Raw genomic sequence first — 22,478 nt, forward strand, 5'->3', positions numbered from 1 at the left:
CCTCGTCCCTGCTGGCTCAGGACCCCTTTGTTCAAATGGCTTCATGTTCCCCCCACCACCACCCTGAGTTCTGGTGTGAGGCCGATCTGGCTCGGTTGGTGGGTTGCAGCAGCTTGGCCACTGCTGTGGGAGCTCTGGTCGGGCAGTGCCCAGGGATCGGGTCCTCAGTGCAACAAGGCAGCAGCCGTGGGTTGGGGGTGGCCATAGAGGCCTCGTGGAACAGGGAAGGGATGGTTCCTGGCTCCTCTCTACCTGCACATGGCTCTGGGGACGCTGCCCCTGGGTCACATGTTCAGTGCTGGGCACCGAGACCGGGGCGGAGCAGTGCAAGGGAACGCTGAGGCTGGCGGGATGGGCCTGACTGGAGCCTGCTGCTCCGGAGCGAGCCCCCACCTCCCCGCCACAGGCTTCCTGCAGCCGGAACCTCTCTTCCCACTGGAATGAAGGGGCTTCCTCTGCTCCTCCCCATGGCTGCTTCTTGGTGCCTCGGCTGCGCTGTAAAGGGGCTCAGCTCGGGCAAAGCAAACTTAACCCCTTGTTTTCAAACACCACTGGAAGCAGCATTTGCAGCCCAGACCCTGCAGCATCCATCCTGCTGGTGTGAGCGCTGGCCTGGTTCCTTGTTGCTCACATGGAGCGGAGGGCAAAGGTGAAGAAACAGCACAAACAGTGCAGAGCAAATTGGACGTTCAGGCGGATCTGAGGTCAGCCAGCGCCAGTGTCTGCGGGAACCAGGGGTCCTGGAGCAGACAGCGAGGGGCCTGCTGGACTGAATTCAGGCAAGCGCTTTACTGGGAAGTTGGGGGCTGAGCCTTGCTGTCTCAATCAAATGGCACAAAACAAACCAATGAGGCATTCTGCTGTCCTTCCCTGGCCCTGCCTCCATCCCGTGGGATGGGGCTTCCTGCACATTACAGCTCCTGCTCCTGGAGGTGGGAAGAGAGAAAATGGCACCAACTCCCCCCCTCCCAGTTAAGCCCTGCACAAATCCTGGAGATATGGGACACAACTTGCTCCCCTGAGGGAACTCCTTCCCTTCCCGACCTGCTCACCCTGGCCCCTCTCCCAGGAGAAGGGAGAAGCTGCAAGACGCCGACCACATGCCAGGAGGGGAAGCAGGAAGGGAAATTCTGGGAGTGGCTGTCCATTGCTGCAAAGGGCTTTTGTTTTCTCCGAGTTACCAGGAGTAAATGTATTGCACACCAGAGGATCAGAGCCATTTTCCCTGTAGTCTGGTGCTGTCCTCAGACCTCATTTCTAATATGGTGTGATCACGTCTAGTTGTGTCGGGAGCTGGAGAGAAACTTGTGCTCCTTAGCAGACGAGGGTCTGATGGGATTCAGAGGAAACCGGCTCTCTTGGGGCTGGCCAGTATCAGTCTCCTAAGGAAGATCCGGTGCTGGGACGGGACAGGCGCGCAGTGTGGTTAAAGGAAGAATTTTCTGCACTGCTGTCATCTCCCCCACTCTAACCTACAGATCCTCTTGATGTGAGGAAGTTGGTGAGAATCTTGGTTCTGTGAATTCGCTCTCTGTATTGTTCAACAGGAAACGAGGGAGTGAGCAGAAGGCAAGTTGAGACCAGCTTTAGTCACCAACACGCGCAGCCAGAAACAGGTTCCCTGCGCTGCTCCTGCCTCGGCAGGCATAGGGGTGGCTGCAAGCTGCTCTCAAGCAGTCGGCAAAGCTGGCACCAGAGTGCCACGGAAATGCAGAAAATGGAAACTGGTGCGACGTAGCTGGAGAGGAGCTAGCAAGATATGAGCCTGCAGGTAAATGCACCAGGCATTTCTGAGTGGGGCTGAGTGATGAACAACCGGGTTGCTGGATGACTCTCGGAAAGTTCCTGGGGTGGGAAGCTCTTTTCCAGAGCCTTGATTTCCCTCACGCTCTTGAAAGAGAATCCGAAGTCAGGAAGGGAGTGTAATCTCCAAGGCAGCTGGCGGGGATCACTAGCTGTTGGTGGAGTTGTGACCATAGGGGTGTGTGCTTGTCTCAGCTGGAGTTCCTCTCAGACCTGGCAATCGGTTTCTCATTCGCCCTGCAGCTCCCATGAAAGAGTTTGACACATAGGAGCCAAATGAAGTCTGATGGTTTTCCAGGTCAATGGTCATAAGCCACTGTATAATTACAGAATTGCAGAGCGGCTAATGCTAAACGTTTCACCGCAGTGAGCAGTTCAGACGGCTTCACGGATAATAGTCTGACTTTACAATGGGGCATGCGCTGAGTCTATTCAGTGCTACCACGTTCAGGCGTATTTAATCTTGGGCTGTACCTGGAGCTGAGACACGCGAGTGAATGGCAGGTGCTGTAGCAAACTGGTTTGGAGGCTGCTGCGGGCTCTGGATTTGATCCTAGGATTTTTAAAGGGTTGATGCTTGTGCTCAGCTCCCCAGCCATCAGAGCAATTGTTGAGAGGCCTCCGTGTTGGGCTGGCCTGGGGGCTTCACGTCTGGCACCAGGAGCGGGGGTTTCCAAGGCTCCAGGTGTGGGGCTGACATGGCCCCCCCTTGAGTCACATCTGAAAATCCCAGACCCATCAGGAGACGTTCCCTGCTTTGGGGAAGGGCTTTTCGAAGGATGCAGTGAGACCAGCCTCCTGGGCAGTGTCACTGCAGCCAGCGGGCTGGGGGCGAGGCACAGGGAGGGGAAGAGGGGGCGCGGATTTGGAGCCTGACCCTGCTTCTGCTGGGGTCCGGACAGAACTCCCTCCCACTGAGGGCAGCAGTGCAGGATTGTGCCTCTGAGCAGCAGGTGCTGGAGCTGAGCTCCTGTGGACAAACACAGGCTCGCTGCCGGGGAGCAGGGGCATGTTCTCCGGCCTAGCTCGTGGCGGAGCTCCGATGAGATGATCTATGGTCCCTCCTGTCCCACTGCTTGGATCCACATTCAGCGGGGCTCCGTTAGGTCCAAGCAGCCCCATGCCTGGAGCACGCCCGGGTCGCCATCTCCTGCAGTATCTGGTGAAAAGGAGAACGCGGCGGGGGGGAGCAGAGTAAAGGCAGCCCACCCTGAAGCATCGCGTCTCTCTTGTGCACGTTTTATTGTTCTCCTTGTCGTAAGGAGGTGCTAGTGTGGGCCCTGCTTGCCTGTCTGTCATTCCCGGGCTCCTCAAGGCAGAGAGACAAATAGAGATGGGGCTGTCTTGGAAAACCGTCTCACAGACAGTGTGTGTCTAGCACAAACACTGCCAGGCTGGGTCAGACCTGAGGTGCCTCCCGCTCAGTGTCCTGTCTCTGACAGTGGACAGCACCAGACACTGCAGAGGAAGGTGCAAGAACCCTGTAGTAGCAGATGGGGGGATAATCTGCCCTCACATGAGTTCTCCTGGGCTCTGATAGTCAGAGATTGCGTCCGAGTTTAAGCCACGAGATTTAATACATCTCCCCAAATATTAGTTAGCGTTAACTATTCTAACTCTGCGTATTCTTTTATGCAGTCTCTTTTTTAATCTTGTTAAGCTTTCGACTTGAACGTCTTCCTGTGGCAGAGAGTTCCACAGTCTAATCACATGTTGTGCATAACAGATATTTCCTTTGATAGGGTTTGAATTTTAGTGGCATTTATTGTCCTCTTGCTCTCGTTCTTATGTGACAGGGAAAATAGATGCTCCAATCTCCCTTCTCTGCCAGTCATTATGCACAGACTTTTATCATGTTCCCTCTTATTTGTCTCCTTTCTAACAACCCCAATTGTTTCAGTCTCTGCACAGAGACTTTTCCCAGGCGCTCGATCGTTCTCTGGGTCCCTCCGGTTCTGCAGTACCCCTTGTGAGATGGGCTGACCTGTGCAGCTCACAGCGTCCGGGCTCCCCAGTGAGCCATATCAAGCCATTAAGCTATTCCTTGTTTTATTCTCCATCCCACTGCTGATTTGGCCGCATTCCTTGCTGGCTTCCCTGGCAGCGGTCGAGAAGAACATGTAGCTTTATTGTGACGTGGGAGGGAGGAAATGCCGTTTTCCCGTCATGATGGCATTGCTGCAGTGCTCAGAGACCCCCGGCAGGGCCCGGGCACCACCGTGCAAGGTGCTGGATGAACACAGCAGGAGGCTGGGCTCTTTTCTGACCCACATTCAAAGCACTAATCACTGTGTCGGCTCCAAAAAAAAACAAGGAGTCCGGTGGCACCTTAAAGACTAACCCATTTATTTGGGCAGAAGATTTTGTGCGTGGTAAACCACTTCTGGTGCCACCGCACTCCTTGTTGTTTTTGTGGATACAGACTAACACGGCTCCCTCCCGATCCGTATCAGCTCCGCAGCTGTTGCGGCCAGTTTGATTCATCGCCTGATTTACACGGCTGCCACTTCTCCCTCCCCTCCCCAGTGATGCCAGAGGCGCATGCCGACCGTTCTGCAGCACACCGGCACCTTCTGGCACCGACCCAGCCCAGCGTGGGGGGCAGGAAAAGCCGCATTCCCCCATGCCCAGCTCCAGCTGCACCGAACAGCTGGGCCCAGCAGGGACCAAACCTGTAGGCTCTGAGTACCCCCCACACGTAGCTGTAGGAGGTGCAGGGGGGAGCGCTGGCTTAAAGCAAGGGCACGTAGGGATGCCAGCAGCTGTTCTGTGAGCGCCAGCCACAACCTGAAATTGTTTTTCTCTGTGTCCCTCAGCAAACTGTCCTCCAAGCAACAGTCATGTTCCCCATTGTTGCAGTAAGTCCCGCGGGTCTGCAAATACGGGAGAATCGTGTGGTCTGTATTTGTGGAGTTCATGAGAATGCTGCCAAGCTCTGTGAGCTCCAGGCCTCTGTCAGAGATGTTGGACACCAAAAAGTGCCACACAAGTTTGTGGGATTTTAAAAAAAGCATGACAATTATGGGGTATGGATGGCATTATGGGATGGAGAAAGTTACATGCTGAGAACTTGACCGCGAGCTCCCAGAGATCCCTGGGCGAGTCATTTCGACCCTACACCACAGTGCAAAAGTTCCCCAAAGCTATTGCACTGGACAGCGGTGCATGGCACCCTGGGATACCTACCGGTGGTGCACCACACTTTGCACTGACACAAGCGCTTCTGGTCAGTGCACGCAGCGTCGACTCAAGCAGCCAGGTAGGCATGCGCACGAGCAATATACGAACTTTGGCTGCTGGAGGTCGGAGGCCGACATAACTTGTGTTAACCAAAGTTTGTAGCACAGATACAGCCTAATGTGGTGTCTTCATAGCCAAAGCTCATATGTCCAGGGAACTGAGGGCTCAGTCCTGTGCTCTTTGGTTCCATTGGCCCAGGATGGGTACCGGCATCGAGCCCTTACATGAAAACAGGAAAGGCAAATGTGGAGACAAAGCAGCTCATTTCATATCAGAGACATGCACAAGTGAAACACATCATCAGCACTGCCAGCCTCAGACACTCACCTGTCATGAATCAGGCCTGCAGACGTCATGAGATTGGCTTGAAGATCATGAGTGTTTAAAAAATAATACATTTTGTGTCCTTTTTGTATTTCTTCTGGTCTCTGAGTCTTTACAGGGTTCACGGGCCATGTTTTCAAGCTTTTCTCCACAATTATGAGGACTAAAAAGTCCTTTTTTAAAAAAGCAGAGATTTTTCCCATAATACCAGGACTCCGGGAGGTGGGGCTTTAACACCAGACACCATGATACTCAAGATAAAAGTCACAAGAGCAGGCAACCTCTGGATTTTGGGGGAGGTAGTTACTGGCAAGGGACAGAGTTAAGGGGGTTTGAGCAGCTTGTTGAGAAGTGCAGTGCTCTAAGAGAGGAAGGATGATCCAATGGTCACTAGCTGGACTCATATTTAGTTTGTGATCCACTATGACTCCCAGATCCCTTTTCCCAGTACTCCTTCCTAGGCAGTCATTTCCCATTTTGTATGTGTGCAACTGATTGTTCCTTCCTAAGTGAAGTACTTTGCACTTGTCCTTCTTGAATTTCATTCTATGTACGTCAGACCATTTTTCCAGTTTGTCCAGATCATTTTGAATTTTAATCCTATCCTCCAAAGCACTTGCAACCTGTCCCAGCTTGGTATCATCCGCAAACTTTATAAGCGTATTCTCTATGCCATTATCTAAATCATTGAGGAAGATATTGACCAGAACCCGATCCAGAAGTGATCCCTGCAGGACCTCACTCGTTATGCCCTTCCAGCATGACTGTGAACCACTGATAACTATTCTCTGGGAATGGTTTTACAACCAGTTTTGCACCCACCTTATAGTAGCTCCATCTAAGTTTTATTTCCCTAGTTTGTTTCTGAGAAGGTCACATGAGACAATATCAAAAACTAAAGTCAAGATACCACATCTACCATTTCCACCCCTATCCACAAAGCTTGTTACTCTGTCAAATAAAGCATTCAGGTTGGTTTGACACAATCTGTTCTTGACAAATCCATGGTGACTGCTATTTATCACCTTATTTTCTTCTAGATGTTTGCAAACTGATTGCTTAGTTATTTGCTCCATTATCTTTCCGGGTACAGAAGTTAAGCTGATTGGTCTGTAATTCCCTGGGTTGTCCTTATTTCCCATTTTATAGATTGGCACTATATTTGCCCTTTTCCAGTCCACTGGAATCTCTCCCATCTTCCATGATTTTGTGAAGATAACTGCTAATGGCTCAGATATCTCCTCAGTCAGCTACTTGAGTATTCTGGGATGCATTCCATCAGGCCCTGGTGATTTGAAGACATCTAACTTATCTAAGTAATTTTTAACTTGTTCTTTCCCTATTTTAGCCTCTGATCCTACCTCCTTTTCACTGGCATTCACTATGTTAGACATCCGATCGCTACTAATCTTTTTGGTGAAAACCAAAACAAAAAAGACATTTAGCACTTCTGCCATTTCCACGTTTTCTGTTGTTGTTTTCCCGCCTCATTGAGTAACGGACCTACCCTGTCCTTTGTCTTCCTCTTGCTTCTAATGTATTTGTAGAATGTTTTCTTGTTACCCTTTATGTCTCTAGTTAGTTTAATCTCTAAAGTTTAGGTCCTGGACGATTGGAAAAAGGCAAATATAGTACCCATATTTTAAAAAGGGAAGAAGGAGAACCTGGGGAACAACAGACCAGTCAGCCTCACTTCAGTCCCCGGCAAAATCATGGAGCAGGTCCTCAAGGAATCCATTTTTAAGAACTTGGAGAGAGGAAGGTGATCAGGAACTGTCAACATGGATTCACCAAGGGCAAGTCATGCCTGACCAACCTGATTGCCTTCTATGATGAGATAACTGGCTCTGTGGATATGGGGAAAGCGGTGGATGTGATATATCTTGACTTCAGCAAAGCTTTTGATATGGTCTCCTACAGTATTCTTGCCATCAAGTTAAAAAAGTATGGATTGGATGAATGGACTATAAGGTGGATAGAAAGCTGGCTCGATTATTGGGTTCAACGGGTAGTGATCAACGGCTCGATGTCTAGTTGGCAGCCGGTATCAAGTGGAGTGCCCCAGGGGTCGGTCCTGGGCCCAGTTTTGTTCAATATCTTTATTAAGGATCTGGATGATGGGATGGATTGCACCCTCAGCAAGTTTGCAGATGACATTAAGCTGCGGGGGGAGAGATAGATACGCTGGAGGATAGGGATAGGGTCTAGAGTGACCTAGACAAATTGAAGGATTGGGCCAAAAGAAATCTGATGAGGTTCAACCAGGACAAGTGCAGAGACCTGCACTTAGGATGGAAGAATCCCATGCACCACTACAGGGTGGGGACTAACTAGCTAAGCAGCAGTTCTGCAGAAAAGGACCTTGGGATTACAGTGGATGAGAAGCTGGGTACGAGTCAGCAGTGTGCCCTTGTTGCCAAGAAGGCCAACGGCATGTTGGGCTGTATTAGCAGGAGCACTGCCAGCAGATCAAGGGAAGTGATTATTCCCCTCTATTCAGCACTGGTGAGGCCACCTGGAGTAATGTGTCCAGTTTTGGTTCCCCCACTACAGAAAGGATGTGGACAAATTGGAGAAAGTCCAGCGGAGGGCAATGAAAATGGTTAGGGGGCTGGGGCACATGATTTACGAGGAGAAGCTAAGGGAACTGGGGTTATTTAGTCTGCAGAAGAGAAGAGTGAGGGGGAAGTTGATAGCAGCCTTCACTTACCTGAAGGGGGGAGGTTCCAAAGAGGATGGAGCTCGGCTGTTCTCAGTGGTGGCAGATGACAGAACAAGGAGTAATGGTCTCAAGTTGTAGCGGGCGTCGTCTAGGTTGGATATTAGGAAACACTATTTCACTAGGAGGGTGGTGAAGCACTGGAATGCGTTACCTAGGGAGGTGGTGGAATCTCCATCCTTAGAGGTTTTTAAGGCCCGGCTGGGATGATTTAGTTGGGGATTGGTCCTGCTTTGAGCAGGGGATTGGACTAGATGACCTTCTGAGGTCTCTTCAAACCCTAATATTCTATGATTCTATGATTTTTGTGCCTTGGCTTTTCTAATTTTGTCCCTACATACTTATGTTGTTTTTTTATATTCATCCTTTGTAATTTGACCTAGTTTCCACTTTTTGTAACTCGTTTGTTTGTTTGTTTTGGTTTTTGAGTTTCTGATCATGGAATCGTAGAAGATCTCCTGGTGAAGCCAGGGTGGTCTCTGGCCAGACTTCCTGTCTTTCCTACACAGTGGGATAGTTTGCTCTTGTACCTTTAATAAATGTCCCTTTGAAAAACTTCCAAATCTCTTGAACTGTTTTCTCCCTTAGACTTGCTTCCCGTGGGATCTTACCTACCGACTCCCTGAGTTTGCTAACATCTGCCTTCTTGAAATCCATTATCTTGATTGTGCTGTTTTTCCTCCTACCATTCCTTAGAATCATGAACTCTGATCACTTTCACCCAAGCTGCCTTCCACTTTCAAATTCTCAGCCAATTCCTCCCTATTTATCAAAAATAAAATCTAGACCAGTCTCTCCCCTAGTAGCTGTCTCCACCTTCTGAAATAAAAAATTGTCTCCAATACATTTCAATAACTTGTTGGATCTGTGCCCTGCTGGGTTATTTTCCCAGCAGATGTCTGGGTGGTTGAAGTCCCCCATCACCACCAAGTCCTGGGTTTTGGATGATTTTGTTAGTGTTTAAAAAAAGCCTCACTCACCTCTTCTCCCTGGTTGGATGGTCTGTTGTAGACTCCCAAGCATGGCATCACCCTTGTTTTTTATCCCCTTTTGTCCTTACCCAGAGACTTTCAACCAGTGTCTCCCCTATTTCTAAGTGTATACATCTTTGATAAATAAGGCAACACCTCCTCCTTTTTCCCCTGCATGTCCTTCCGGAGCAAGCTGTACCTTTCTATACTAATATTCCACTCATGCGTATTATCCCAGCAAGTCTGTGATGCCAACTATGTCATAGTTGTGTTTATTAACTAGCATTTCTAATATACTGTGACGGGGCTCACTCACTACATTGGTTGCCCTGTCTCACGTCATCTCTGGGTACAGAGAGGAGGGCCCGGATCTGGCACATACAGAGCATCCCAAGAAGGGGCCTGCGGGGGTGGCTTGCCAAGCACCCGGAGCTTGGGGGAGACACAGCAGCCACACACACAGTTTACAGGGAACAACTCGCAGGGGCAGAAACATAGATCAGTCCCCACAATATTTCCGCTAGCCCCCTGCCCCTTCTCTTCCTGGTCCACCACTCCTGGGCGGTGCTAGTAACAGCCCCTTTAGTTACGATTGCCTGATACTTCTCATTCTAAGACCCTGTTTGGGTTGCTTATAACTTTGCCAAAATTCAGCCATTCAGGCTGAAATCTTCCAGGCTGGGTCTCAGTCTCAGGCTGAATTGTTTTGGAAAGTTTCACTCATTTCCAAAAATGAGATTAAAGGGTAAAAATATGTTGTTTGGCCTATGTTCAAAAAAAGTCTTATAACATTTCACTGAGAAGCTCGAGTGCCCCCGTTCTGTGGTGCCAGGGTATATTCTAAATAATGCATATTTGGGAGCAGTTCTGCAGGTTACACGCTGTGCAGCAGCTCCAGAGAGCTGGGCAGTGAATCATGGGTCTGGTACAGCAGCTGTAGGAGGTCATGCTGTATAGAATCATAGACTTTAAGGTCAGAAGGGACCATTATGATCGTCTAGTCTGACCTCCTGCACAATGCAGGCCACAGAGTCTCACCCACCCACTCCTGCGAAAAACCTCTCACCTGTGTCTGAGCTTTTGAAGTCCTCAAATCGTGGTTTAAAGACTTCAAGGTGCAGAGAATCCTCCAGCAAGTGACCCGTGCCCCACGCTGCAGAGGAAGGCGAAAAACCCCCAGGGCCTCTGCCAATCTGCCCTGGAGGAAAATTCCTTCCCGACCCCAAATATGGCGATCAGCTAAACCCTGAGCATGTGGGCAAGACTCACCGGCCAGACACCCAGGAAAGAATTCTCTGTAGTAACTCAGATCCCACCCCATCTAACATCCCATCACAGGCCATTGGGCATATCTACCTCTAATATTGGTTCACTGCAGTCAATGGCACGATGACAGATTACACCCGCTGCAGATCCGTCTCAGAACCTCAAAGGGCAACTCAGCTGGACTCGCCGGCTTTTATTACCCAAACTCTCAGGCTGGGCCCAAGTTTGCAAACCCCACTGGGGTCACTCTGAAAGCTTTGCACCGCTCCCCAGAGTCCAAAGAGACTGAGGAGGTGATGCGCAGTCTGCCATCCAGGCTAGATTTGGAGAAGCTGGTGGTTAAGTCTGAGCTGCGTGTGTGGGGACGGATTAGGACACTCAGCTCAAGTTAGATGGTGCTCTTCTAGAGCGCTGTTCTTATGACAGTTTGGCCCCATCTGCCCTGAGTACCAGCAAACAGGCCCTTTCTGGGACAGGCTCTGGCTGACTAAGCTCTGAAACCCCCACCGGAAATTCAACGGTGAGCTAAAGTTCCACTTTTCACCCAGCTCTGCTGAAAATATGTCCCCCGTCCCTGGTGAGCATCTGATACTGGTGCACCAGGGCTCTGTGCTTCCCTAGGAACAACAGGCAAGTCAGTGGAGCAAGCTCAGCAGCTGGCTCAGGAGGCAGCCAGGTGTGATGGAACAGGTCTGCGCAGCAAAATGGTCCAGCTCAGCCCACGGGCTCAACTCGACTCCTGGTGACTCAGATAGGAATTGGCGTGGGCCTCAGGAGCTTAGTAGCACAGTGGGTGGCCCAGAGGTCAGGGCATTAGGCTGGACCTGAGGGAGCTGGGTTCACTTCCCTCTTGTGGACCATTGTGATCATCCAGTATGACCTCCTGGATAACCCAGGCCAGAGACCTGCCCCACAATCATGCCTAGAGCAGAGCGGATAGAGAAACAGCCAGTGATGGAGAATCCACCACGCCCCTCAGTGAATTGCTCCTACATAGGCGGAGTTTGGGGGGGGGGCAATGGGAGGCCATTGCCCCCCCCCCCCCCCCCCAACTGCAAGCCTCAGGCAGGCAGCCTGAGAGTGTAATGTCGTGAGTTCTGCAGAGGAGACAGGAGACTTCTCCCAACTTGGGCCCCTGAGGTAGGGAGTCAGAATTTTGTTTATAAACAGAGTGATTAACAGGTGATTAAGACAAGAAAGGGCCTTTAGGATGTTTCCTGCAGTTAAATGATCTGTTCTAAGCTTGGTGAACTGCAAAAAGTAAGTAGCCTAAATGCTAGAAAGTAATTGTAGATTTTTCTATTATTGTTGCAATTGTTGGGTTCAAGAGGTGGTAACCAAGGCCTTGTCCACATGGGCACTTTACAGCACGGCAAAACTTTCTCACTCGGGTGTGAAAAAACGCCCCCTGAGCGCTGCAAGTTTCAGCGCTGTAAGGCGCCAGTGTAGACGTGCACCAGCGCCGGGAGCTGCGCCCCTCATGGAGGTGGGTTTTTTACAGCTCTGGGAGAGCTCCCTCCCAGCGCTGTGCCGCGACTACACAGCCACGTGGCAGCGCTGTAACGTTGCTAACGAAGACGTACCTAAGTTAGTACTATCTTCTTTGAGAAGAGAACTGATTTTTTAGACAAAGGAAATGCAGTAGATCTAATCTCCCTGGATGTCAGGAAGGCATTTGATACAAATTTTACATGAGAAATTATTGGTTACATTGGAGAAGATGCGGATTAATATGAGAACTGAAAGATGGATAACGAAGTGGTTAAAGAGGAGACAACAATGGGTCACATTGAAAGGTGAACTGTCAGGCTGGAGGGAGGTTACTAGTAGAGTTCCTCAGGGTCAGTCTTGGGACCAACCTTATTTAACATTTTTATTACTGACCTTGGCACAAAAAGTGGGAGTGTTCTAATAAAATTTGCAGATGACACAATGTTGGGAGGTATTGCCAATATGGAGGAGGACCGGAATATCATACAAGAAAATCTGGATGACATTGTAAACTGAAGTAATAGAAATGGGATGATATTTAACAGTGCAAAGTGCAAAGTCATGCCTTTAGGGACTAACAATAAGAATTTTTGCTATAAGCTGGGGACTCATCAGTTGGAAACGACAGAGGAGGAGAAAGAGCTGGGTGTCTTGGTTGATCCCAGAATGACTATGAGTCGTCAATGTGATGCGGCCGTGAAAAGGCTAATGCAGTCCTCGGGTGCATCAGGCGAGGTATTTCCAGTAGGGATAAGGAGGCGTTAGTACCGTTATGCACGGCACTGGTGAGACCTCATCTGGAACACTGCGTGCAGTTCTGGTCTCCCATGTTTAAGAAAGATGAATTCACACTGGAACAGGTGAAAAGAAGGGCTACAAGGATGATCTGAGGAATGGAAAACCTACCTTATCCGATGAAGTGAGCTGTAGCTCACGAAAGCTTATGCTCTAATAAATTTGTTAGTCTCTAAGGTGCCACAAGTACTCCTGTTCTTTCTACCTTAGGAGAGGAGACTCAAAGAGCTTGGCTTGGTTAGCCTAACCAAACGAAGGCTGAGGGGAGATCTGATCACTCTCTATAAATACATCAGAGGGATAAATATCAGGAAGTATATATATAAGAAACTGGAGTTCAGTTAAGTGTCAATGTGGACACAAGAACAAATGGCTATAAACTGCTTTAGGCTTGAAACTAGGTGAAGGTTTCTAACCATCAGAGGAGTGAAGTTCTGGAGCAGCCTCCCAAGGGAGCAGTGGGGGCAAAAACCCTAACTGGCTTCAAGACTGAGCTTGATAAGTTTATGGAGGGATGTTATGACAGGACTGCCTACAATGGCATGTGGCCCATCGGTGACAGCCAGTAGCAAAAATCCCCAATGGCTGGAGATGGGACACTAGATGGGGAGGGCTCTGAGTTACTACAGCGCCCTCCCCAGGTACGGCCCCGTTGGCTTGACTGGAGCCTGCCCCCCAAATATAAAAGTCCAACTACACCTATGCTGGTTAATTCCTCTCCCTGTTAACAGGTGATGGTTGGGTTCAGTTGAAATCAGGTCTTTTGGAGTAAAGAGACTGACTGGAAAGAGACTGCATTAGTGAGCAGGGGGAAGCAGGCTCTGACAGGGCTAGCGGGTTGTAAACTTGTTTCCCTGCTTCGTGTCTTTCAGGCGGAGGAAACAGGAACAGTTCACAGGAAGTAGCTCCAAGGTGCAGGGATTCCTCAGCCAGACATGGAACCGGCCGGCGCTCTGGAGGATGTGTGCGTCCTAGTGGAGTACGAGTTTGAGTACGTGGCTAAGGACGGGACGCTCATTTCCATAAAGCCCAACGAGCGGTACGTCCTGTTGAGAAGAACAAATGATCACTGGTGGCATGTTAAAAAAAGCAAGGACGCCCGGCCGTTCTACATCCCGGCAAAGTACGTGAAGGAGCTGCCCCCAGTCACCCGGCCCACCAGTGTGTTTGAGCTTCCTCCAGAGACCCCTGGAGAGCTGGTCTCCAGGGATGCCATGGAGACAACTGTCCTACAGCCAGCCAGAGCTGGCCAGGACCAGCCTTTGGCATACGAGTACAAATTCCTGAGCACTGCTCAGCAGGAAGAGCAGCACAAAGTGGATGCCAACGAACGCGACGCTGACTTGGGGGCTAGGTCCCTGTGCTCAGGGTCTGGAGCTTTGGGGCCCGCTTGCAAAGACGCCAGCTTCGAAGGCGAGACCCTGACTCGAGCTGTAGGAGAGGGGAAAGACTCCCCTCCGGTGCTGAGCTCATTTCACAACCCTCACTGTGCAAAGAGGAGCAGCCGCTCTCCGGCGCTGCACATCACCCCCATCGAGCACATGCGCCCGACGCAGTCCCTGGAGGACCTGGCCAGGGTCACCCCCAACCCCCGACTTAGCGTTGGTCACACGGGGTCACGCAGGGCGGGGACCGCAGCAGGCTCTTTGCTTTCCCCGCAGCCTCTCAGCAAGAGCCAATCTGAGGACATTTATGAATCCATCAGGGACCTGGAGAGACAGGAGAAGGCAGGTCCGTGGGCAGAGTCCAGCCGGCCAGCTCAGGTGAGTAGCACAGCTTCCTTCTGGGCCACAAAACGGAACTCGTGGGTCCCTAGGCTGACTCAGCCACCTGGGGCAAGTGCCCCCCCCCGCCCCAGTGTTCCCTCATTGCCAGGGTGGGGGGGCAAGGAATATGCTGCTAATTTCAGGACTATTACCCACCTGGAGCGCCTCAGAGAAAAGGCGCCGACGACGAGCAAAGTGCTGCCGTGATCACACCTGCTTTGTGCTCCCGTCTGCGGTGCTTCTGCAGGGCGATGAGGAGACCCTTGGAAGGGCTGGTCTGGGGGTTTTAAGGGGCTTTTCTGGCCTTTCTTTATTTTTTTCAGCCCTGTGTCTGTCTGGTCTGTTTAAGGCCCAGTCCTGAAGCTTGTCCTAGGCAATCAGCTTCCTAGCTCCATGCAGCGCCCCGGCTGGCGAGGCTGAATAGCTGAGCTGGAAGGACACCAGCTCAACGTGTTCTGCCTGCAGAGCTTGTACTGGGGGGCAGAATATCCTAGTATTTCCCTTCAACATCTCCGAGGAGTGCTCTGCCATTGCGGGGCGCGACTCAGGCCAGCAAGGGGCTACGGCAGCCCAGCTCTGCAACCTGGGGCGCCTCACAGAGCTTCGCTGCCATAGCTCCCACCCGGGCCGCTCACAAACAGCCAAACAGCGTGCGGGTCACACCCCAAGTGTGTGTCTGTAGCCACAGCCCTGGTCCAGCAGCTCCGGCCTCAGCAGACTGTCAGCAAACACCAGCCACAGTCTGGCTTCCAGCAGCCTTTGGTTACTACTCGCAGGGTGACCCCAACACGCTCCCGGTCCTGAATCCCCCCCCGCCCCCCACAAGTGTTTTCTGCACTGGCCAGCCCTCTCCTGGGTAGTCCAGATACCCTAGGTCTGTTGCGCCTCTAAGGAGATCAGTGCACTGGTCTGCCGCCCGAAACGGAGTTACCCCCACAATTCCCATCACTGGCTTCGTGTTAATTAAAGACTAAAACAAGTTGTGTGACTTACACAGAGAGAGACTTGAAGTGAGTGCAGGTCAGAAATAGTCACAAGAAAAACAAAGATAAACCGCTTCTGAAACTGAGCAAACTCGGCCTGGTTCAAGGTGAAGTCCCTTGCCGCGTGTGTCTCGTAGCGCTGCTGACCCAGCTCTCAAGCCGCGATCTGCTCCCAGAGGCCACGGCTGCTTGTTGCATTGGCTGAGGTGAAAAGAGAGAGATGGGTGGGCTGCAGCTGCCCCTTACTTTTACAGTCACCCTGGGACATGGCTTTTCCCGAGAGTGACCCCTGGATAAAGTTCTTTGCAGCTGAGAGCAAGGAGGCATGGAGCTGGGGGGCGAGAGGGTCCATGCTGCTGCTTGCTAAGATGCAGAGCTGGTGTCCCTGCCCCTCTCCTTGCCAAAGAACGGCCACTTGGCAGGTGATGGCCCATCAGCTCTGATGGCACCTGGCTAGAGGCGTCAGCTTGTGCTTTGTCTTTGAGAAACAGGGTCACCCCTCCCCGGACTCGTCTGGCAAACTCCTCTCAGTCCTGATTTCATCGCATGGTCCGAACTTTGCATGTAATGTTGCTGCACACGTTGCACCATAGTGTTACTGGCCAGCGAGTTCTTAATCTTCAAACGATGCCTCCCAACAGTGGCGTAGCTAGGAGTGGAAATGGGGGTGGATGGGCAATGACAGACTGTGCTAACTCACTTTCTCCCCCGATGCCCTCTTCCTCGCCCTGGTGCCCCAGACAGGGCTTCACCTGCCGAGCTGGGCAGGTGCATGGGGCGGCTCAGACAACGGCAGGGCAGAGTGGCTGGAGCGTAGCTTTCTGCTGGGCAGGAGCAGAGCTCCGTCCTGGCTTTCTGGTGCCCGAGTGACGCTCCAGGCCGCTGTGGGAGCACCACACCCCTGCTCAGATTTGGGTGGGCCTGGGTGCTCAGTGGGTGGGCTGCAGACCACCCAGGCCCACCCGTGCTACACCCCTGCCTCACTAGGTGTGTTTTGTACAAAGATCAGCACAACAGTGTAGAGCAGTGGTCCACAAACTTTTTACCTCGCGCCCCCCCTTACCCCTGTCTGTGCCCTCCCACCCCCCAGAGCCAGGGCTGCGGCTCCAGGAGGAGGGGACACAGACGGGTAAGGGGGCTGAGGCTGGTGCCACAGCTGGGGTCAGCCACAGAGCCCTGGGCACAGGGCCAGCAGCCAGGGTTGGGAGCAAAGCCCTGAGCGCGTGGCCAGCAACAAAGCCCCGGCTGTGGGGCTGGCAGCCAGGACCCCAGGTGTGGGGCCAGGAGCAGACCTAGGTGGTGCTCCTTCGCCGCCCCCCCATGGGGGCTGGCCCGGGCCCCACTCACGCCCCCCTGAATGGTCCTCGTAGGACAGCTCCTCAGCTTGGGGCATTCCCAGAGGCTGCTCTGATCTCACAGTCCCAAAACCAAGCAAAGTTGGATAGAAAATAACTTGTTTCAGAGTAACAGCCGTGTTAGTTTGTATTCGCAAAAAGAAAAGGAGGACTTGTGGCACCTTAGAGACTAACCAATTTATTTGAGCATAAGCTTTCGTGAGCTACAGCTCACTTCATCGGATGCATACTGTGGAAAATACAGAAGATGTTTGTTCTTATACACATAAATCATGAAAAAATGGGTGTTTATCACTACAAAAGGTTTTCTCTCCCCCCACCCCACTCTCCTGTTGGTAATAGCTTATCTAAAGTGATCACTCTCCTTACAATGTGTATGATAATCAAGGTGGGCCATTTCCAGCACAAATCCAGGGTTTAACAAGAACGTCGGGGGGGGGCGGGGGGCGATTAGGAAAACAAGGGGAAATAGGTTACCTTGCATAATGACTTAGCCACTCCCAGTCTCTATTCAAGCCTAAGTTAATTGTACCCAGTTTGCAAATTAATTCCAATTCAGCAGTCTCTCGTTGGAGTCTGTTTCTGAAGTCTTTTTGTTGTAATATTGAGACTTTTAGGTCTGTAATGGAGTGACCAGAGAGATTGAAGTGTTCTCCGACTGGTTTTTGAACGTTATAATTCTTGACATCTGATTTGTGTCCATTTATTCTTTTACATAGAGACTGTCCAGTTTGACCAATGTACATGGCAGAGGGGCATTGCTAGAGAGATTGAAGTGTGGTCAAACTGGACAGTCTCTATGTAAAAGAATAAATGGACACAAATCAGATGTCAAGAATTATAACATTCATAAACCAGTCGGAAAACACTTCAATCTCTCTGGTCACGCGATTACAGACATGAAAGTTGCGATATTACAACAGAAAAACTTCAAATCCAGACTCCAGCGAGAGACTGTTGAATTGGAATTCATTTGCAAATTGGATACAATTTAACTTAGGCTTGAATAGAGACTGGGAGTGGCTAAGTCATTATGCAAGGTAACCTATTTCCCCTTGTTTTCCTAATCGCCCCCCGCCCCCCCCGACGTTCTTGTTAAACCCTGGATTTGTGCTGGAAATGGCCCACCTTGATTATCATACACATTGTAAGGAGAGTGATCACTTTAGATAAGCTATTACCAGCAGGAGAGTGGGGTGGGGGGAGAGAAAACCTTTTGTAGTGATAAACACCCATTTTTTCATGATTTGTGTGTATAAAAACAAACATCTTCTGTATTTTCCACAGTATGCATCCGATGAAGTGAGCTGTAGCTCACGAAAGCTTATGCTCAGATAAATTGGTTAGTCTCTAAGGTGCCACAAGTACTCCTTTTCTTTTTAGAAAATAACTTGAGTTCGGAGTCTTCCTACCCCTTTCACAGCAGCATTTCTACTGCCGGTGCCTCACATGCACTAATGCTGAGTGACTGTTGTGGGGAAACCTGAATTTCAGGCCCTGCCTGCCTTTCCAGCGCTGGAATTCTCTGACAACTGTGCTGTGGCATTAATACTCGAGCTTTTGCATTATTGTTTGGGAAGTTAGAGACAGCCCTGATCGGCTGTGACCTTTGGACACGTCACTTCCTTGCCCTGTGGCTCAGTTTCCCCATCGGTAAAGGGAGGTTAATGATACGTTCTGGTGCCTTTGCAAAGTGCTTGGTGATCTCTGGGTGGAAGCCTGGTGTCAGAGCTAGAACCCTCATGCTGCCTTGTTTAGTTATCAAATTCTCTCCGCCTGTCTGTGCTCACAGAGCGGCAAGGGACCAGTAGGGGCCGCTGTGACTCTGAGCGTTCTGCAGCGGGGTCCCTTGGGTTAACGCTCCCCCTCTCCTGCCCCGGGAGCCTGGCTGCCTTTTCAGCTGCAGCTTGTGGCTCATCAAATCAGCAAACACGTTCAATTCCAGAAACTGCTGCAGCTCGTGGGGCAGTTTGAAGGTGCCGTATTTTCTTCTCCAGATTCTTGCTCTCCTCTTAGTTCTTGAGGAAGTGGCTAGTAGCAGCTCCCAGGTCAGCTTTAGAAACTACCCCTGCAGCATTTCCCATGCCAGGCATTAAGAGAGCGACAGCCAGGCTCCAAGCCACGGGCGAGGGCTGTGAAAGCTGTCCGGTTTGGGTTCCGTTCCTTTGTCTCCCGGTTTCTGAGCTCACAAGCGGCTCAGTGTCCCACTTTTCCCGACAAGGCTAAGAGCTGGGTGCTCACTGTCTGTCTAATGCTGAGATTCTGCAGAATCATCAGGCTCCAGGAGTTGGTGATTTAGTAAAAAATACTGAATACTGTGAGACTGATAAAATCACCAGCAATGGGGGGACACTGGAGAACTAGGGTGACCACCTTTTCAAAAGGCAAAGTGGAACACATGCATGAGCCCGCCCCACTTAGTGGCCACTCCTGCCCTGCTCCTCCTCTTCCCCCTGAGGCCCTGCCCCCCAGCCAGGGCAAAAACCGGCACTGGGCCATGGTAAGAGCCGCCCAGGGAGCCCGGGCTGCTATGGAGAACCCCAGATGCTTGGTGGCACAGACACCAACTCCATCAGCCACCTGCCAATCAGCTGTTCAGCGGCCCCTGTCGATCAGCTGTTCGGCAGTGGGTGGGAAGGGGCGGAGCAGGGGGTGGGGCGCTGGAGGGAGAGGGCAGAGCAGGGGCGGGAAGAGGTGGAGCGGGGGTGGGACACTGGAGGGAGGGGGCGGAAAGAGGTGGAGCGGGGGTGGGGCACTGGAGGGAGGGGGCGGAGCAGGGGCGGGAAGAGGTGGAGCCAGGGCAGAGTGCTCTTGGGGAGGGGGTGGAGTGGGAAGAGAGTCGGGGTGATGATGGGGCCTGGGGGGAAGGGGCAGAGAAGGGGCAGGGTGGGGGGTGTGGAGCACTCACCCAGAAAAATGGAAGCTGGCACCTGTGGGTGGAGGGTCTGGGCTCCCCACAGCGGCGCAGGCTCCGTGGGCAGCTCTTACCGTCGCCCGGCTCCGGCTTTCAGCCTGGCCAGGGGAAGGGCCTCAGTGGAAGAGGAGGAGAAGGGGCAGGGCCTCGTGGTGAGGGGGGCTAAGGCCATTTAAGCCCCCAACCTGGAAGAGGCTGGTCCCACCCCGGGGCCGGCACCAAGCGGCGCCCCAAGGAATCCGGGACAAATGCTCTCCTGGAATCATTCCGCCGGGGACCAGGACTTGAACTCCACATTTTGGGAACTGTTCCACCCAATGAGGGGCAGATGGTCAGCCAGGGAGACTCCCATTTTCCAGCCAGCTCTGCCACTTCCCGTCATAGTTACGGTGGTGTAACGCTTCCCTGATGACCCTGTGCAGTGCAGCTCTGCAGCCCCTTTGCATCAGCTAGCCTGGCATGAAGGGCTGTGGGGTGGGGGGACCCCCCCTGGAATGCCCCCAGCACAGAGACCCTCTAGGCCCAGGCCTGGAACCAGTGCTGGGCTCCCTCCACAACTGACCAAGGTGCAGGGGGCGTTGCGGGGACGGGCGGGGATGCCGGGGCAGGGAAGGAGCTGCACCCTCAGAGTCATTGCGGCAGCTGCCGGCTAGGGGACCAGCCTCCCCTTGTCCCAGCACCAGCCAGCGGATGGATCCAGCTCGGTTTCCAGGGGGTTGTACAGTGTAAGGACGCAGCCAGGCGTGGCTTAGGCCACAGAGTCTGCTGGGGATCGACTGGCCTATCTACTGTCAGCATAACAGTCGCTGCCCTGTCCTGGCGCTCGCCTGCCCCATCTGCTGCCCAAACGCCCAATTCCCCGCCATCGCCTCCTGACGGGGAGCCAGCCAGGGCCCCACCGGCTCCCAGGGAAAGGGGGGCACCCTGCAGTGGCTGGGCGGGGGTGGTTGGGTTGTTGGACTCCACCCCCTGGGCACGCTGGCCCTCTGGGCTGCCAGCTACAGCACATCAGCCCTTGGTGGGACTTGTGCCCCTGCTTCTCTGCTCCTGCTAGAGGGCAGCCCCATAGCGATGGGAGGACCTTGCCTGGGGTACGGCTGGACTCTTAGCATCTAAGGGCATGTCTTCCCTGGCAACGATAAAGCGCTGCCGTGGCCGCACTTTAACGTGGCTTGTGTCGTTGCGGCAGAGCGCTGGGACAGCTCTCTAAAAAACCACCTCCACGAGGGGAATAGCTACCGGTGCTGGGAGCGTGGCTACTGGTGCTGGGAGCGTGGCTACCGGCGCTGGGAACGCGGCTATCGGCGCTGGGAGCACGGCTACAGGCGCTGGGAGCGTGGCTACAGGCGCTGGTGCACAGTCTATACTGACACGTTACAGCGCTTGCTGCGCTCAGCGGGTGTCTTTTCACACCCCTGAGCGAGACCGTTGCAACGCTGTAAAGTGCCCGTGCAGACAAGCCCTAAGGCTCGAAGGCGTTAGATCATCGTTAGAGCATCTCGTCTGACCTCCTGGAGAGCAAAGGCCTTCACCCCCTTACTCCTGTGCTTGTATTTGGCTAAAGCGGCTTCCAGAAAGGCGTCTAGCCTGGCTTTGGAGACATCAAGAGATGAGGAATCCACTCCCTACCCCGCAGCCCCGGGAGTTTGTTCCACGGTTTTAATTCCCCTCCCTGGTAAACATTTGTGCCGAATTTCTAATGTGACTTTTTCTGGCTTCAGCTTCCATCCCCAGGGTCTTGTTCTGCCTTTTCCCTGCTTGGATAACGGGCCCTTTACCTCCTTCTTCACTCTGTGGAGGCATTTACACATGGCACCTCGCAATCTGCTTTGCAATGAGCTAAATAGACCAAGCTCCTTATGGCTCTTCTGTGAGGCGTCTTCTCTCGCCCTCCAGTCGTCCTGGTGCCTTCTCTCTGCACCAGGGGCGCCTGAACGGGGCGGGCCAGCAGGCCATGGCCCCATCACTTTTAAAAGCCCAGAGGTGCCGGGGCTCTGAGCTGCCAGGCCCAGAGGTGCTGGGGCCCCGCTCTGGCACAAATTAAGCCCTGGGTAAAAGACTGATATCACTTAGGTGCCTGCTGGGCACTTGGCTGGGAGACCTGGACTTTGCGGGCGCTGAGACAGTTTCAGTGGCCGAGTTTGGGAGCCACGCGAGTTTGAGTTGCTGGGATCCCTGTGAAGGACTGCGGCTTGGAAAGGTCGTGAGGCCCAGAGGAGGGAGCTGTTTGCTGTGATTCAGGGTGCAGGGCGGGGCGGCTCTCCTTCCCTTTGCTTGCTGCTTGCTGCTCCCGGGGGCAGGTTGGGCGGGGTGGGTGGATGCAGCCTGCCAGACTCAGGCCATGGTGCTTTTCACATTCAGCCCCTCCCCAAGGCGCTCCGGGACTCTGTGCCTGGCACTGACGCTGCTGGTGGCTGGAGAGACGGGGAGAAATTCCAGCCGCCAGTAATTGGGTTTCGGCATTGCTGCTTCACTCGGCCTGCCTGAAAGGGCCATGTCTTCTTCCTGGCCCGAGAGCAAGTCTCCCCCGGCCCCGTGCAGAGGGTCATGCCCATAATGGTCCCTTCTGACCTGCAAATCAATGAGCCGCGAAGGGCCAGGCCATCATTTCCACCTTTCCCTCCCGGGGGCGTTGGCCTAAACGCCACTAACTTGTGCAGCAGCCTCCAGTTCGTCCCTCGCAGCCGCTAACGCAGGTTTCGAACTGGTTCTGTGGCTTGCCGTGAAGCCGTCGTGCGTAAGTCAATAAAGACAAAGCCGGGGACAAGCTGTCCTGCTCTGGAGTAGCGCAGCCGGTGTGGGGAGTGTTATACAAAAGCTGACTAAGCTGGGAGCCAGGCCAGCTTGCCGG

The 22,478-nt window shown here is 52.7% G+C and overlaps 1 protein-coding gene across 1 annotated transcript in view; it reads left to right on the top strand.

Moving 5' to 3' along the window:
• Positions 1 to 927: 927 nt before the first annotated feature.
• ARHGAP27 (Rho GTPase activating protein 27) overlaps positions 928 to 22,478 on the top strand; it is a 76,179-nt gene continuing 54,628 nt past the window's right edge. Inside the window, exons 1-2 of the mRNA XM_027827906.3 lie at positions 928 to 1,771; positions 13,482 to 14,372. Coding sequence (XP_027683707.2) covers positions 13,545 to 14,372 — 828 coding nt within the window. The 5' untranslated portion in view covers positions 928 to 1,771; positions 13,482 to 13,544. The remainder of the gene's footprint in view (positions 1,772 to 13,481; positions 14,373 to 22,478) is intronic.

The sequence above is a fragment of the Chelonia mydas genome, chromosome 27 (assembly GCF_015237465.2).
Source record: "Chelonia mydas isolate rCheMyd1 chromosome 27, rCheMyd1.pri.v2, whole genome shotgun sequence".
Lineage (NCBI taxonomy): Eukaryota > Metazoa > Chordata > Testudines > Cheloniidae > Chelonia > Chelonia mydas.